General features: G+C 30.6%; 1 protein-coding gene and 1 long non-coding RNA gene across 2 annotated transcripts; one reads left to right on the plus strand and one right to left on the minus strand.

Moving 5' to 3' along the window:
* The first annotated feature begins 4,485 nt into the window (after window positions 1-4,485).
* LOC145953282 (uncharacterized) lies at window positions 4,486-6,948 on the plus strand. Its single transcript, XR_014430822.1, has 2 exons — window positions 4,486-5,687; window positions 6,748-6,948. It is a non-coding gene; the product is annotated as an uncharacterized LOC145953282 (long non-coding RNA).
* A 2,296-nt stretch (window positions 6,949-9,244) lies between these two features.
* LOC109797299 (primary amine oxidase) lies at window positions 9,245-14,853 on the minus strand. The gene is made up of 5 exons (XM_020357287.3): window positions 13,985-14,853; window positions 11,643-12,024; window positions 10,852-10,965; window positions 9,678-10,216; window positions 9,245-9,578 (listed from the first exon to the last, which is right to left on the minus strand). Exons 1-5 carry the CDS (start codon window positions 14,800-14,802, stop codon window positions 9,377-9,379), a joined length of 2,055 nt encoding a protein of 684 aa, XP_020212876.2. The 5' UTR covers window positions 14,803-14,853; the 3' UTR covers window positions 9,245-9,376.
* Window positions 14,854-18,953: the final 4,100 nt, after the last annotated feature.

Below are 18,953 nucleotides of genomic sequence, written 5' to 3' on the forward strand. Positions count from 1 at the left end.
GTTTTGTTTTAAATTTTAGTTACATGTATTCTATTTTATCCCATCGCTTTCACTGTTATGAATTGATTAGAACAAAAAAGATCCTGTCTTGTTTTTGGTGATATTAAAACTATAACAATTATTTTAGAAAATTAGATTTTTTTTTATAAACTTTCTTATTGACCTATAAATGATTATAGAACATTGAAAATTAGATTTTCTTCTAAATATATTTTGTAACCTTAAGTTTCAATATGTAATTCAAACAATCTACACCATCCCAACTAAACTCAATGTAAATCATAAAAAATATTACAATTTCAATAGTTAATACTTATTTATAGTCTCAATAACAATGTTTGATAAATAAAAAAAGAAAGTCATTGTCTGATAAACAAATTCAATGTTCAAAAGTCATTTATAGGTTCTGTGACACCCTTACTATCCCAACACATATATTGTAACAATGTAAATAAGCTAAAGAATAAATCTTTCAACGTTGGTAAAAGGGTTCACATAAAAACCTTCACAAATGTTCTTCAATATCTAAAATGATTGAAAATAAATAAATTAGAAAATGAAACATAAGAGTTTACAAATTATTTTTTTTAAATAATAAATACAGCTTCAAATCCATATAAAAATTTCATGTCCTAGAAATCCTCTGCCCCGATATCACAATATCAGAGCATGCCCACAATTCAACCGTTGGCATTCTAGATCCCACTCATAGTTGGATCTTCCTCACTTAAAACATCCACAAGTTGTACGGTGAGAAAAGAAAACATCTATATGAAAAGCACACAAGGAAAAACACAACATAATCTCATCATAACTCCTTAATGAAATATTCACAAGCATTTATATATATCATAATTTATCAATCATTCATCATCTGCACATTTCAATTACATCAATCCATCACAATCCACACAAATCTTACAATTAACATTATGCCAAGGCCACGCCACATTTGACACAAGTGATACAGGTTAATTGCCTCACTCATCCCACACCATGCTAGGGGCACGCTCGTCCTTGTAGCATCACTTACTCAAGGTTTGTCTCATCCCTGGTCATTAGTGTGAGGAACCACAATCACATTACAATCCACACAATTTCTTACAATTAACCCTATGCCAAGGCTGCCACATCTGACATAAGTGATGCGTGTTAATTGTCTCACTCATCCCACACTATGCCAGGGGCACGCCATCCCTGAAGCATCACCAACCCAGGGTTGTCTCATCCCTGGTCATATGTGTGAGGAACCACAATCACAATCATAATCATATCCATACAACATCTCATCTCATAGCTCAATTCCATATCATATACACAATTCCATATCTCATACACAACAGATAAGTCCAACAAAATAAGGGTTTACACACCCCTCAAGCAATTCACATCTAGATCATCAATTCTTTATCAAGTAATATAACAATAACATTCATAAATTGATATAATAATCAATGGAGTTACCAATTTAATATAATCCTAACATAACGGTAAAACCCCCAATTATTCCAAAACCTAACTCAGATGCACTTTTCTACAATTTCGTTATCTCTCCCAGATCATTATTCTTACGAATTAAATATATGTTTCTAATCTTCAACACATACAGAATTTAATGGGACCATCAATTTCTCAAACATAAATAATTATAAAATTACTCATAATCTTAAGGGACTCTTCCTATACTCAATTCTCTCATGTAACTCTACATACAAATAATCTCATTTTCCCCCGTACCTGGATAAAAGTAATTGAAACTAAAACAGAGATCTCATTGGTCTCCTCCTCTGAGTGCCCCTCAATCTTCAGAGTCTAGAAGGAAAAGAAGAGAATGTAGAAGAAAGAAGTCAGAACTGAAAGAAGTCAGAACTGAAAAGTGTGATTTTGGGAGTGCTAGAGCGCTCCATTTATAGGCATCAGGCGTCGCCAGAACGGTCCGTTTCAAATCCGGAACGGCTCGTTCTGGACTTTAACGACATGTGTAAAATTCACATCCAGAACGGTCTGTTCTCAAACCAGAACGACACGTTCTGGGGTTGCACTTAACCCACAACATCCATATCTGGAACGTCCCGTTCTCAATTAGGGTTTTTAGGCATTTTTGGTTATTTGGAACACCCCGTTCTAATTTGGGAACGCCCCCCGTTCGCATCTAAAATTTGTAAACAATTTTTGTATTTTGGAACGGCCCGTTCCAGTTTGGGAACGACTCGTTCTGGGATACAAAATTACTCTCATTTTAATAGTTTGGAACGACCCGTTCCAATTTGGGAACAGCCCATTCTAGGCTACTAATCACTCCTATTGGGTCTTTGGACTCTCAAACAATCTGTGAAAATCAGGCTGTTACAGGTTCAATAAAAAATAATTTATAAAAAAACTTATCCAAAACAATTCTAAAAAATTACCATAACAAGACAAATCTCCTTTATTCAAATCAATGGAAAAGATGAGATAAAATAAAACACGTGTATATAAAGTTAAGATAAAACAATATAAATTAAAATCTCCTTTATTCATATCAATGGAAGGGATAGGATAAATCAAAACCTATATCACTCAAAGTCAGAACAATCATAACAAAACATATATACTATAGTCAAAACAATCATAACATTTATAAATAATTTAAGCTATAGTAATAGATTAACATCTCATAGAAATAATGAAGTTTAAAAAAAAAAAAACTTATTGTACCCGGACTATGTGAGAACAATATAACATTAATGCAAGAATAACATTAAATGCCAAAAATTTAATCAACGAAAAAGGTGGAAGTTAAAAACCCAAATTTTTAGTATAGGAACCCTAATTCACATAACTTCTATGTTGTGTACTTGTGTTGCATATAGGTAGAGTACTTGTACGGGATAGCTAGTTTTAAAAGATCTAGGGTACAGGTACATTAATGTAATCTAAAAAAATTATATATATTTTTTTTTTATAAATTTAAGTAATTGTATGTATGATAAAAAAATCATAAATAAATAAGATACTTGCCACTTAAACTATAATATCAACAATAAAAATCTTAACATTTTTTTGGTTCGTTCCTCGAGTATCCACCGTCGATAGCAGTGACTAATCTCCTCGCTACGTTGGAGGCACCTCAAAGGGTGGGATAGCTGGCCCCAAGATTTAACGCGGCTGCATACACAAGACAGGATTCGAACCTCTGACCTTGCTTAAGCGTGGATCAACCCCTACCGCTGAACCACACGCTTGGGCTCTTATACTATGGCATCACACTTTAAATGGTAATATATCAATCACACTTTAACAATTTCAATTTCTTTGTTTCATTGTCTATCATCTATGAAAAGAACTACTTCCAACTCCGGTTCATCAAGAGAAAGAGTAAAAATTTCAAGAATGTCAACTTTTTCAAATGGATTCCATTGAATTTTATCGATATTTCACATTTTGTTCTTAGGCCTCTGTACAACTTTTGCTCTTTCTTAAGGGGAGACAAATATTTGTATGTATAAAAACTAAATCTTTCAACTCTTTTATGCTAGATAGTCATCGTCTTAAACATCGCTTTCTCAAATAGATAGTGAGCATTGTATGTTTGGTGGATATTATGTGTAATTTTAAAAAATTAAAAATTTAATTACTTAATTTTCATGTTATTATATAGTGTATGTTGACTTTTTGCATAATAGTTTAACATAGAATAAATATGTGAAATAAATAAATAATTAATATTATACTTAAATAATTATTATGTTTTAGTAGAAAAATAATTGAAGTTAGGTATGTGGTGAATTTGAATAAAAAAGATAATAAATATGAAAGAAAATGACATAAATAAGAAAGATGAATAAGGAAAAATTTTAGCGACTACTTTTTATTATTATATTATATCAGAGGGACGGAGCCAGGATTTCAATACTGGGGGGCCGAGAATTGGAATGATCAAATGAGGCGCTACATTTTTTTAAAAAAAAAAAAATTCCAAAGTGATACCACATAGCAGGCCGTACCAGAAGTCCAAAAGTTGAATAAAAAAATAAATTTGGGTTATTCATTTAATTATACATATGAGTTTATATTAAAAATAGGGGGTGCCATATAGTAATATATATGTATATAAAAAAAAATTAAAATTGTTGGGGGGGCCGTGGCACCCGTAGGTCCCCCCTTGGCTCCGTCCTTGATATCAGTCACTTTGAGTTATTAAAAAATGGATCACTAATTCAGTTATTTTAAAATTTGGTCACTAAAATGGTTACTTTAGAATCATTTATTATATCAGTCACTAAGTTGATTATTACAAAATAAATTGCTAAGTTAGTCATTATAAAATAGATTACTAAATTAGTTGTTATCAAAATTGGTATCAAAATTGGTATCTAAATTGGTTACTATAATATTGGTAATTAAAACAGTCTCTATAAAATTGGTCAATGAGATGGTCATTAAAAATTGGTCAATAAATTGGTTATTGTAGAATAAGTTACTAAGTTGGTCATTATAAAATTAGTCGCAAAATCGGTCATAAAAAAATTAGTCATTAAATTAATTTTTAAATCAGACTTTAGATTAGTAGCTAAAATTAACAACCAGTAATTTAGCTACTTTCTATAATTGGTATCTAATTTAGTCACTTATTGATTTAATAACTGATTTTGTTAATTTAGAGACTAAAAATTTTGTCTCTAAAAACAAATTTTCTTGTAATGGTACACTTTGTAACTTTAACGTAAAATCTGAGTGAAACGTGAGTAATTCACAAGATTCGAGACACGTGAGTTTAGTACTCGATTTGCAACACGACACCTATCAAAAAAAATTTTGTTCGTCCCTGAAACCCTAAACCCTAAACCCTAAACCCTGAAATATTCACCGTCGATAATAGTGACTAACACGACACCCATCAAATTGAGTTGAACTGTAGAACACTGCAAAGCATCATTTGCTTGTAGTTTTGAACAACGAAACAATTGACGTGACGTATCTTGTAACACCCCAATTTTGTATAAGGAGTATTTTTGTATTAATGGCATTTTCGTAATTAGTAATGGTATTTTCGTAATTTTAATAAAGGAATGAGGGTATTTTTGTAAACTTATTATAAATGGCATTCTCGTAATTTTGTTAAAGTTTTTGGGGTATTTTTGGTTTCTGGAACGGGCCGTTCCAAATGTGGAACGGGCCGTTCCAAATGATAAAGTTGTGTATTTTTGGGACGTCCAGAACGGGCCCAGAACGGGCCGTTCTCCAAAGGAGAACGGGTCGTTCTCCTTGCAGAACGGGCCGTTCCAGAAGGAGAACGGGGCGTTCTCCTTGCAGAACGGGCCGTTCCAGAAGGAGAACGGGGCGTTCTGCTGGGTTTTGGAACGGGCCGTTCTGATTTCAGAACGGGCCGTTCCAGTTGAAAATTTTGCGTAGATTTGAAGGGTCCAGAACGGGCGTTCCACTTTTCGGAACGGCCGTTCCGGATAGGTCCGCGAAAATGCCTATAAAAGGCCCCTCCTCCCTCTCAAATCCTCACACCTCTCATCTTCTCTCCCTTCTCTCTTTTCTTTCTCTCTCTACTTCCTGCTGTTGATGGAAGGAGCTTAGGGGGTGGAGGTTCTACCCTAGTTCCGGTCCCGATTTAAGGAGAGAAAGTTCTGCCCGAATTTTGACTACCGTTTAAGGAAAAAGAAGAGGAGGTTCTGCTCAAGTTACTATTCATCCAGGTACGGGGGAAAAGGGGATTATTTATATGTATAGTACATGAGGGAATTGGGTAGAGGAAGAATTCCTTAGGATTATGATTGATTTTACAATTATTTGATTTGGATAATTATTGGTTCTATTAGAATTATCTGTGTTGAGGTTCATAAATATGCTTAGTGTAGGAATGATGATCTGTGAAGAAGAATGAATTGTAAGGAAAATGCGGTGAGCTAGATTTTGGAATAATGAGGGGTTTTACTGTTTATATTAATTATTCTATTGATTATTATATTAATGAAAGTTATTGTTATATTACTTGTTAAGAATTAATGATATTGATGTGAATTACTTGAGGGGTATGTAAACCCTATTATATTGAGCTTATCTATTATCTATGTGATATGGAATTGCGTACGTGATATGAATTTGAGTTATAAGATGAAAGGAGGTATGATTGTGATTTTGATTGTGATTGTGGTGTCTCACATCGATGACTAGGGACGGCACGGCCCCTGGGTAAGTGGTGCTACAGGGAGGGCGTGACCCTAGCATGGTGTGGAATGAGTAAGACAGTTAACACCACCATTTATGTCGTTTATGGCAGCCCTGGCATAGGGTTAATTGCAAGAGATTGTATTGATTGTAATGTGATTGTGTTTCCTCACACCAAAATGGCGAGGGACGGCACGGCCCCTGGGTAAGTGATGCTGCAGGGAGGGCGTGACCCCTGGTCTGGTGTGGGTTGAGTGAGGCAATTAACCTGTATCACTTGTGTCAGATGTGGCGAGGCCTTGGCATAGTGTTAATTGTTGAGATTGGCACGAATTATTGATGATGTTGAGATTGACATGAGTTATGAATGGTGAAATAATTGTTTTAATGATGTGAATGAAAAAAAGTATAAATGATTTTGTTAATTATAAAATCTAAGTGGATTATGATGAATTGATAAACTATGATACATAATCTTAAATAATTTATTAAATAAAGAAATATGATGAGATTTTAACATGGTGTGTTTGGATGTACTTTGCATATAGATATCTTCTTTTCTCACCGTATAAATTGTGGATATTTTAGGTGGAGAAGATCCGGCTACGAGTGGCATCTAGAATGCCAACTGTTTTATTTTGGGAAATGCTCTGATATTGTGACATCAGGGCAAAGGATTTTTAGGATGAAATATTTATGTGAATTTGGTACTGTAATATTATTTTGAAAACAATTTGTAAAGAATCTTGTGTTTTATGTTTGATATTTCAATTAGTGTAGTTGTTGAAATTTCTTATGTGAACCCTTTTACTGTAACTGAAAAGATTTATTACAATATACATGTTGGGGTAGTAAGGGTGTCACATATCTGCTTTTTGTGATTAAATAAAGGCTTAATTATTAAAGTTATATAATCTTGCAATTTTTTTTTAAATATGTTTAAACTACTTTCAATTAGGTTGATTTTTAGATTATTATTTTAATTTTTTTTATTTTAATTACCTGACAAATTATTTTTTAATTTAGTACATGACGTTAGTCATCTTCCATTAAGTGATGATGTGGCAGACAGACTGTCACATCATCACTGAACAGTGTTTGTCACGTCATCTAAAGGACTACCATGTGGACATGGTGATGATGTGACAAACACTGTTGGGTAATGACGTGACAGTCCATCTACCACGTCATTACTTGATAGAGGGGGACCAACGTCAGGTACTAAATTAAGAAAAAAAAAATTAGTCAGGTATTTAAAATAAAAAAATAATAAATTAATAGGTAGTAATTTGAAAACCGACCTAATTGGAGGTAGTAATATAAAAAATCGACTTAATTAACAGTAGTTTAAATATATTTAAGCCGCATTTGGAAATTTTTTCAAAAGTATCTTAATTCATGGCACAATATAAAACGTTTGTTGTTTTTGTTTCTAATTACATGTGTTTTATGTCTTCTTCATCTTATTAATCTTCACTTTTCTCCACTTCATTGTCCACTATCTTTGGTGGAATTTTTGGTCCATTTTTTATGACAAACCAAAGTTTCAAGTCGATGGATTGTATGAATATTCGCATACGCTCCTTTCACTCAGTGTAATTTATACAATTAAAATATGGTGGCCTCAAAATAGGTTATCCACTTATCCTTCAATGACAATTTTCATATTACTACCTTTAATTAGGTCAATTTTCAGATTACTACCTATTAATTTATTATTTTTTGTTTTAAATACCTGACTAATTTTTTTTCTTTAATTTAGTATATGACGTTGGTCCCTCTCTATCAAGTGATGACGTAGTAGACGGACTGTCACGTCATCACCCAACAGTATTTGTCACGTCATCACCATGTCCACATGGCAGTCCCTTAGATGACGTGCAGACATTGTTGGGTGATGACGTGGCAGTTCGTCTGCCACGTCATCACTTAACGGAAGAGGGCTAACGTTAAGTACTAAATTGAAAAAAAATTGTTAGGTAATTAAAATTAAAAAAAAAATAAAAAATAATAATCTGAAAATCAACCTAATTGGAGGTAGTTTGAACATATTTAAGCCTTTTTTTCTCTATTTTCTTTTTCAAATTTTGTTTCCATCAACCTACAAATTTGTGGAGGTTTTTTATGGCCACAATTTGATAATTTAAAGGTCATTATTTTTTTAAATTGTCACAAAATTTTGTTGTTTAATCACGTGAGGGCAAAATTCACATCTTATAAATTGCGAAAGAAAATTCGAGAAAATTTTTTCTAGGCAAAAAATTTATTAGATCATATATAACTTTCAGGTAAAAAGTCCAATTAAATTAAACTGCAAATTGAATACTTTCATTTGTACTAACAAGTCTTTAGTATAAATGGTATTTAATTTTTTAAAAAGATTTCAAATTTATGTTATATATATAAAAAAATAGTATTTTTTTTATTAAATGTGATTAGAAATTTTTTTAACAAAGATTAATTATTAATAAAGTTAGTAATATTCCGTACAAATAATATAAATACCTAAAATAAAATAATACTTCATTTATATATATATATACATATATATATATATATATATATATATTATACTTCATAACTATTTATGTAGTTTTTTTATTATGTTATAGATGTGAAATAAATACTAATATTGTTTATTAATTTTCATTAAAAAAAAATCCAAAGAGTTAACTGTTAGTGATGTATTATCTCTCAATTTTTTTATCCATAGTCTTTGAAAATAGTCTTTATAAAAACACCTTGTGACATTATAATTTTCATTAATATATTATAGTAAAAGTGTAAGAATTCTTTTAAAAAACACTAAAACACCTATCCTTCAGACAATAATAAAACAACTAAAATATAATGTAGAAAAATACATATACTAAGCCTAGACTGAGAGCATGCAAAAACGTGATATGTTGGAAACCATTTGTTAATAAAATGTGATATGTTGGAAGTAATTGATAGATATATAGTAACAGATTGTTTTTTTTTTAAACTTCTCTCATAAATAAAGTTAAAAATATTATTTCTTCTAACCCATGCACAATTAAAATTGTTAAAACGGAAGGCAAAGGGAGAGAAAAATACAACGATATAGAATAATTAATCATTTATTGAAATTTATCAATTTCCCATGACAGCACAACACATGATCGATGAGTAAAATCAATCTTTCTCTGGTTCTCGATCAACAATGCACTGAAAGTGGCAAAGCACAAAATGGAATCTATGGCTTTCCACAATTTGGCCATTCAACAATGCCTGGAGAAAGGGTCTTAAGAACTGGATTTCTCTCAAAGAAATTTGTAGGCCTCAATTCAAATCCAGTGCTCAACAAGGGCATTATTGGAAAATCCTCTTGACATGGAACATGGTGGATTTCCACTACGTACCACAACACAATGTCCTTGTTCTCAATACCCCTATTCCTGCAATTGTTTCATATCAAGACAAAATGTTAATTATGCTGATGAATCAAGAAAAATTGAAACATATATTTGGGTCCAAAGTTAAGATATTAAGCTTACTGCTTAGTCCAAACAGCCAAAGTATCATCTCCACGACTCTGATCAACATATAATCCCCCAGCCCATTTCTGAGTCTTATTATATGGTGTAACCCAAACATTGTAATTGGTGAAAGCACCTCTTGTTTGAGGGTAATCATCCTCTGTGAGAAGGGGATGAACTGCTGCATTTGGAACCAAACGGTACCCCACCTCATTCCCAGTGGAAGTCTTCTTGCTAGGGTTCACCACTGCTAACTCAGATGGGGTGAACCCAAGTTTTATCTTTGCATCAGACTCAGTCTTCACAATTTCACTGCTAGTTGTCCAATAGCTCTTTCTCTTTGAACTGTTGTCGCTCACTTTCACTGTCTTCAGATTGGTCTTCACAAAGGAGTTGTCCACACCATCGATGTCAAAGTCAAGATGGTATATGTAGTAATGATCATGGTAAACACCAATGCTGTTTTCTGAGACCAATGTGCCATGTTGGTCTTCTTTTATTTGCTCCGTGTGAGTAATGTCTACTGCTTTAATTTCCAACATGCCTGATAGGGATATCTGTTGGATCATGCAGAAAAATTGAGTAAGAAATTTATTTTATTCATAAATATTACAATATCAGCATAGAGTTTAAATTTAAGATCTTATATATATTATTTTCTAATTTTTATCATTAAATCAGTTCTAGTGATTTGAGAACTGAGATAGAATTTGGATGATTGTAGAATAACTCCCAATATGGAATGTTAGTCACTCTTAAAAAAATTGTATTTATCCGTACATTTGTGAATTGTCAAAGTAGACATTAATCATACAAATTCTACTAACTGAATTGATGGTACAAAGACAATATCTGACCAGCTTAACTTAACTTAAAATATGTAACACCTAAACCTAAGATACAACATTATTGATTCCAATTTGAGTTACCTTGCCTAGCCAGCTTTTGGTCATTTCAAACCCTATACTTTAATTAGTGTCCATCTCATTAGTCTTTAATTTGCACACCTTTTATAGTAATTTTTATACGATTCTTGCTATTTTTGTTTAAGCAAAACAAAACAAGCAATTCTACTATACGAGAACATTTAAGAGATTCCCTGTGATGTAAAATGTACAATAATAAGATTTTTTTTTCTTCAAATAAGCAACATTTAATTAAAGTGACCACAACACAAGAAAATGGAACATACCGTAGGCTTGATTGAACCACTTGGCTTGAACTCCCAGTCTATTACATTATCATAGTTGCCGACGGTAACTACTGATCTAACAATTAGACTCACGTCAGATCTAACTTCTCGTATCTGAAATCAGACAAATTACATAGTTCAAAAATCATCATATGTATTACTTTCAAAGTAATTATATTATCAAATTTTCTAAGCTTACCATATAAGGCGTTTTATTTTTTAGATGATAATGTTAGTATATTCACTATTATTAAAAATAATTATCATATAATGACACATATTCTATTGTCATTAAAAATTATTTTTACTTATATTATGTATATAATATATGTTGATATATTGTTAGAAAGTGTTGATATAGTGTTACATAATATATATTATTAAATCTCATCTAAAATAAATATTAAAATTATGTGTATGTATATGTTAAATAGGTTTATACCTACATATATTATATATATAGTGACATTTTTATATGTCACTACATGTAACATTTTTTATGTATTCACATTAAAATTTTAAAGTAATTATTGTAATAATTTATGGTTGAATGACATCAAAAACATATATTTACATTATATTAGTGTATTTAGATTTAATTTCTTAAATTTATACTGATTATACTTTATTATTTAATTAATTATTTTAAACCTACACTTTTAAAACCTTATTATTCTCAAACATATAAAAGGTTTTCCAAAAATATCATGCTCAAACATAAATTTTATTGTTATTTTTCCATTGTGAAACCAAACCAGCTTTAACCAAAGAAAGGGCCACCATATACTTACTTCCTCATTGGGAATGCCAGTTTCAGTGTGACGCCAGCTGATACCACCATATTGTTCAAACACACAAATTGCATTTTCCAAGTGTTGTGGGGTACCATCTCTTCCAGCAAAATACACATCTAAGAACTGTGCTTGTGGTGGACAATCATGCAGAGGTTCCAAAGAAACCATAGATTGACCAAACCCAAATTCACCAGCATCAAAGTAGGTCTTGTAATACCATTCTTCAGTTGGATCTTGGTATGGCACAAATAGTTCAGAAATGTACCCTCTGTATAGTACTGAACGAGATTTATGCACTTCGGGGTCGTAAATTGATGCAGTTGAAATTATCACACCAGCTCTCACATCATACCCTACATGGAACTTCCAGTTGGCCCAGCTGAACACAACACATAATATGTAAGTCCCAACACAAACCATGCACAATGAATCCTAAGAATGTGAAAGTTATTCCTTCTCATAGTAACTCAGTTATTACCTAATACGAGCATTTCTTGATTTTATTTTTTCTTATATATTTTAGGTTAAAATACTTTTTTAATCCTTATAATACATTTACTTTATTTTTTAATTCTTATAATTTAAAATAGATCTTTGTAAGATTTATATTTATCTTTATAAATTCTTTTTAATCCTTATAATTAAATATATTTTTTTTAATTCATATACTAGTAGTTTCTTTAATCTTTTTAGTCACTGTTGTTAATTATTTTTGTAACTTTCATGTTAAAAGAGGTATTAATTTAATTTTGTGTTTGATATTGAATTTATTTTGTTGATGTTACTCTAATTTAAGTCTTTTCACACTTTTTGGCTTTTTTATATTATATATGATATTCATTGTTTTAATACATTTTTTTACCCTCACAAAATTGAAGGTTTTTATCATGTCAATACAAAATAGACAATTTAAAAGAAATTAGTGACAATGGACTAAAGAGATTAAAAATATTTATTTTAAAAAATTAAAAAGTATAGGAACTAAAAAATTATCTTAAACTATAAATACTAAAATAGATTAAAAAATTAGAAACTAAAAAAATATTTTAAAATATAAAAATTAAAATTAAAGTAAATAAAATTATATAAACTAAAAAAAAATATTTTAACTTATATTTTAATTTTAGTTTTATTATTTGAGCCCTAAATTGCTAAATTTTGACGGACGGAAAAGATATTTAATTGAGTTTAATTTAAATACGGTCAGGGTTCAAAATCTAAAGGAAGATTCATTAATATATATACTAGTGTAAAAGTATTCGTGGTGCTTCGGAAGTCAGAATACCACCCAAAAAAAATAGTCTTTTAACTAATTGGGTTAAGAAATACACATGATAAGACAAAAAAAAAATTTAACTAAAACTAATTAGTTTAGTTTATAGGCAAAACTGAAACTTTTCTAGAAACATAATTTTGCAACAAAAACGTAATTAATTTAATAGCTTAAAACAATTCATCTTAAATAGTATTTTGACGAAGTTGGAGTAATTTAAAAAAAAATGGATAAGTAATGTTTGTAAAATACCATTTCAAAAGTTAAAGTGTATATTGAAACACAAATGATCGTTGGTATGTTTATTATCAAATTCAGTATATATATATATATATATATATATATATATATATAAGATCATATTTTGCTTTTTTTATTTCACATAGTATTGATTCGTCTTTATATTTGCAATGAAGTTTGTGATGCAAGACTATCTTATAAATAATTTATTAATACTATTATTTTACTTTATATAGAATCTATCATATCATATTATTTTTATACAAGTCATTATATTTGTACAGAATTTGTTTTAATAATGGGATTTTATAAATAACTTATAATCTTTTAGTTTATACTTTATTTTTTTGATAATTTAAAATTTAATGCAATTATCATTATTTATTATTAAGATACACCAGAGTCACTTAATAGGAGATTCTTATATTTTGAGAATGTCACATTCCATCACACTCTAACGGAAGTGACTGAAATAAAAATATTATATTAGTGTATTTTATTTAAGTAATTAATTATATAAGTCAAAATTAAGGAACAACCCGAGCAATAACCAAATAAATTTCGTTAATTAATTAGAGTGTTATACCTATCAACCATGGACCACCAACAAGTCCATAACTCACTTGCCATCATTTATTTCATAAAAATTAAAAAAAAAATAATTAAGGTACGTCACCACATGATGTAACAAGTGGCCATTGGTCAACCACAACCATTAGTCGATATTAATGTAAGTTGGCAAAAAAGTATATACCGAAAGTAAATGTTTTTTTACATGAAATGTTTATGGTAATTAAAGAAAATGAGGCATGAATGAAGTATATACCTGAGAGTGTGTCCTTTGATAGTGAACCCTGGTCCTTGAGGTTGATGAGAGCCATAAGAACGAAGGTTAGGACTAAACGGTGGTTTCAAATGCGAAGCTCGGTATTCAGTATTCTCCGCCTTAGGAACAGGCTCAACAGCGTTATCACGGTACTCAACAATCTTCATTCTTTCAATATCAGCCAAAATGGTTATTCCATTAATGGGCCTCACGTATATGTTCGCACTCCCATTCTTCAAGAAACACTCGATCCTCAAAACCCTTTTCCTCTCATCGTTTTCCCCGAACCACCCAACGGTGAAGGTGGAGCACACAACCTCCGACAGGTTCAAGCCCCTCTTCTCCACCGACTCCACGAAGGGACCGTACTTCAGGGGAAGCTCCACGGCCTCGCTCTGCTCCTCCACCGTCAACGTGGGGAACCCCTTTCCCTGGTGGACTTCGTCGGAGACGACAACGTTGGAGCGTCGCAGGTTCACGGTGAGTTCGTGGCTTTGGCCGTTGATGATAGCGATGACGAAGGCGTTGCGCGGGGCCTCGGAATGGGATGCGAGGCTTTTTAGGACGGTGCCCTTGTCGGGGTCGTCGAGGCCCACGTAGTGGAAGAAGACGGTGTTGGTGGGTTTAGGGTATTTGTTTAGGACTGTGGTTTGGACGAGGGTGAGTTCTTGAGGTGAGAGAGGGTCCAGTGGGTGTGGTAGTTGCGAGAGGGGCGTGGAAGCTTCTGCTTTTAATTGGAAGCAGCAGAAGAAGAAGAGTGTGAGTGTGAGGAGGGAGGAGAGGTGGGAGAGTTTCATGGTGCAAGTTGTGGTGCTCATCACTTCCTCACTATCTTCATAACAATCAGCTTCTCGCACTCTCTTTATATAGAACTCAAAAGTGATATAGGTTTAATTTTAGGAGTTGAGCAAGTTTTTGATATCTTACTTATAACAGGTGCTGTTTTAAATTATTTTATATATATTAAGAAAAATTAATATTATATTTACTCCTTTTATTAGATGTTTAAGGTTGTTATATACCAATCAAGAAAGGTAATAATCTTTTTTTGTTTTTTATACAATGATTTTAATGTCTTATATTATGTTTTCTTTCTTTTTTATTTTGTAATAGATACATTTTAATCGTAAATGTAAATTAATTGAGAATTAAGTTAGATGTGCAAGGGTATAATATTGATAAAAATATTAATTAATGTAGTCTTGAACTTTAAAATCCACTGATAAATAAAAACAAAATTTTACTAAAAATTTGACAGTTATCATAAAGTTGTAGAAGTTCTTAAGGGTGAGACAAAAATGTCTTAATCATTATCATAGAAAAAGAATAACAAAATGGTTGATAAGATAAAAAATGTTATCATCTTGTGTCTTGGTGATAAAACCCTAAGGGAGGTTGCAAGAGAAAAGGCACTTGCTACCATGTGAATCAAATTGGAATATTTATACATGACAAAGTCTTTGACAAACCGGTTATGCTTGAAGCAACAACTTTACACTTTCAAGATGACAAAAAACAAAATTGGTTAAAGAACAACTTAGAAATTTTAACAAGATTCTTGATGACTTGAAGAACGCTAAGCTTAGATGTTATATCTATCGTAGGACTGGTCATTACAAATTAAAGAGATTGTTTTGAGAAAGGAGACAAGCCAAAGGCTCTATGGATTCTTTGGATGTCATTGTTGTTTTAGATGGTTATGAGAGTGTAGGAGTACTGGTGGCATCAACATCAAAAACGTAAAGGAATTGGTAATGGATTTTAGATGTACCTACTACATGTGTCTTGTGAAGGATTTCTTCAAGACTTTGGAAATCAAAGAAAGTGGAGTGATGTTTATTGGCAACAATAAACCTTGCAAGGTGTATGGTATTGAGTACTGTTCATTTGAGAATGCTTGATATTCATGAGATTATATTATAAAATGTGAGGCATGTCCCTAAAATTAAAAAGAATCTCTTATCAATAAGCATGTTTGATGATTTGGGTTATTTTACTAAAATTGAGCATGATATGATGAAGATCTTTAATAGTTCCTTAATAGTTGCTAAGGAAATTAAAAGGAATGATTTGTATATTCTTGATGGTTACATTGTTATTGCTCATGCATCTATAGTAAGTCAAACTTTGTATGATAAAATAAAACTATGATATTTAAGACTTGGACATATCAATGAAAAAGGTTTCGTGGAACTAGAAAAATAATATATGTTAAATGGTGATAAATTGAATAAACTAGATTTTTGTGATCATTACATATTAGAAAAGCTCATTAGGTTAAGTTTGAGACTGATATGCATATTTCTAATAGACCCTTTGAATATATTTACTTGGATTTATGGGATCCTTCAAGGATGAAGGCTCGTGAAAGGGGTTCTTGTTTTTTCACCATGATTGATAATTTTTCAAGAAAAATACATATTTAAATTTTAAAAAATAAATTTGAAACTTTTCAAAAAAATTATAGAAGGGCACACTATCATAGAAAATCAAATAGGAATCAAACTGAAGATTTTAAAGACTGACAATGGACTGGAGTTTAGATATATATATTTATAACTAAAGGTATTAATCTTCTATACTAGAAACAATACAACACAAACCACTTTCTTCATAATATTATTAGGAGTATAAATGAAAAAAGATAATTAATATTATTTTAAAAAGCTAACTAAACACTTATTTTATGATTTATTTTTTATTTTAATGTAGCATTTATTATGGAACAAAAGTAATTTATTTTAAAATATAATAGCTAATAATTATTATCTTGAAAATGAATGAAATTTAAAGTGAAATAAAAAAATTAATTAAATAGTGCATACAGTTTTAAGATAGATTAAAATGAAAACTGAAAAAAAAAATGTTAGAGAATGAAAAACAAAATTTGACAATTGTGTAAGAATAAGGATTGAGTGTCTTTGAATACATATCTATTACTATAATAAAGAGATAAGAATTTTTGGTGTACATACTTTTTTTGTGTGTGTAATTTTACTCTTATAATTACTCTTTTATATATATTTATAACTTTTTGAAAAAGAAGACACCTCACTTCAACACAAGCCCGACACGAGTTGCATATTTGGTCTTGAAATAACATGTCATTAAACTAAAATAACTCACACTAGTGCTTTTAATTGAGAATTGAGAATAATTAAGTACATGCATTGGGTCTTAATTAGGAAGGAAATTAAACCTTTCGTAATTCTTTCCAGCTCACTTTCCCTTGCTTCCGATAATAGGTACAAGTAAATAATGTCAAACAAAAATGTTGAGTTTGGTGTTTTTTATATGTTGTTTTAAATGTGATAAAATATTGGGAAAATTTTGATTTTCCGTGGAAAAAAAGTTTAGTAGGGCAGGGATTTTAATGGGTGCGAAAATCGATATTGAAAAAAATGAAAGAAAGAGATTGTTTAAAGCAAACAACTTTTTGAGTAGACGACGAGAACATATGGTCTAATAATATGGACCATTTTTTCGAAGAAGGCGAAAGAAATTATCTTAAACAAATGACTTATATAAATAAATACTTTAAAACATGTAAATTATATTTAAAATTTATAATGCATAACTTATATTGTGAGATAAAATTATTTTTAATTATTAATAATATATTTTAAAATATTAAAATTTAATATATATATATATATATATATATATATATATATATTTATACTAATATATAAAGGGGATACACTTTTTAGTAACCACTTTGGTCTCCACTTTTTTTGATTATTATATTCTTTTATTTTAAAAAAAATTAGAAAAAATATTTTTAATCAAATTTAAAATCTTGAAACTAATGAATTTATACTAATATATAAAGGGATTTCACTTTCAATAATTACTTTTAATTTTTATTTTTATATAGACCATTTTATCCTTTATTTATTTTTTAATAACTACCTTTTTATGAGTAATTTCTCATTTTTTTTTCAATATAATATAGGCACGAGTGCCTTTTTCATGCTAGTATATGATAAATAAAAATTAAATTTGATAAAAAATAAAAAAAAATTCTAAAAGTTATCTTACTAAAAAAAATCTATAAACACTGCGCAAAAATAATCAATCATATCATGATATACAAGAAGAATTTTGATGTGTGAAAAATAGAGCCGCCAAAGTGGGCCACGACCCGTGGGCCAACCCGGCTCACCTTGAAAACGGGTCGGGCCGGGCCCAAAAAATTGAAGTTTTATAGTAGGTTGGTATATCTCAACCCAACCCACTTTGACCCGGCCCATCTAGGCTAAACCCGTGGTGGGCCGGGTAGCCCACCAACCCACCATTTTTTTTTGCAATAAAAATTTAAGTATGATTTGTAGTTAATTTTGTATGATGGATATTAAAAAATTTTATTTTAGACTTTTATCATGATTTGTATTTAATTTTGTATGATGAGTTATGACTTATGATTATTAATGATGCTAATTTTATGATTGTTATATTAATTTATAATTAATTTTAAATTTTAAATTTTGTTGATATTTTTTTTTTAATTTTTGGTGGGTTGGTGGGCTGGCCCGTATAACCCACCAACCCGTGATGGGCTGGGCCAAATTTATTTTGAGAAAATTTAAAGTGGGTCGGGTTGGGTTGACTCGTTTTTAAAGTGGGTCAAGTTGGGCCGGCTCACATGAGCCGGTCTGGCCTGTTTTGACAACTCTTGAAAAACATGTTATTGGAGTTGTAAATAAACATATGTTTACTATGTCTGTCATTGGATTGATATTCATTTAACCCTTAATGGTGGTCCACTTTTACATTTGGTACAGGATGCATCATTTATTATATCTAGTAGATTCATCTTATTGGTATTATAACATCGTTGCAATCTCTATACTTAATTATTTATTTTATTTTATTTAGAATTTTTTTCATAGCCACTTTATCTTCCTTTGCCTGCCTCTGTGACGTTTTCTGACACATAATTATTGTCTTTAGGCATGACAATTTAACC

The sequence above is a fragment of the Cajanus cajan genome, chromosome 11 (assembly GCF_000230855.2).
Source record: "Cajanus cajan strain Asha chromosome 11, NIPB_CcT2T_4, whole genome shotgun sequence".
Classification (NCBI taxonomy): Eukaryota; Viridiplantae; Streptophyta; class Magnoliopsida; order Fabales; family Fabaceae; genus Cajanus; species Cajanus cajan.

Coding starts and splice junctions, on each gene's coding strand:
- LOC109797299 (XM_020357287.3), bottom strand. CDS start 14,802: ATGAGCACCACAACTTGCACCATGAAACTCTCCCACCTCTCCTCCCTC. Junction 12,025..13,984: donor ATCAAAGGACACACTCTCAG/GTATATACTTCA, acceptor TGTTGTGTTCAG/CTGGGCCAACTGGAAGTTCC. Junction 10,217..10,851: donor GTGGTTCAATCAAGCCTACG/GTATGTTCCATT, acceptor ATGATCCAACAG/ATATCCCTATCAGGCATGTT.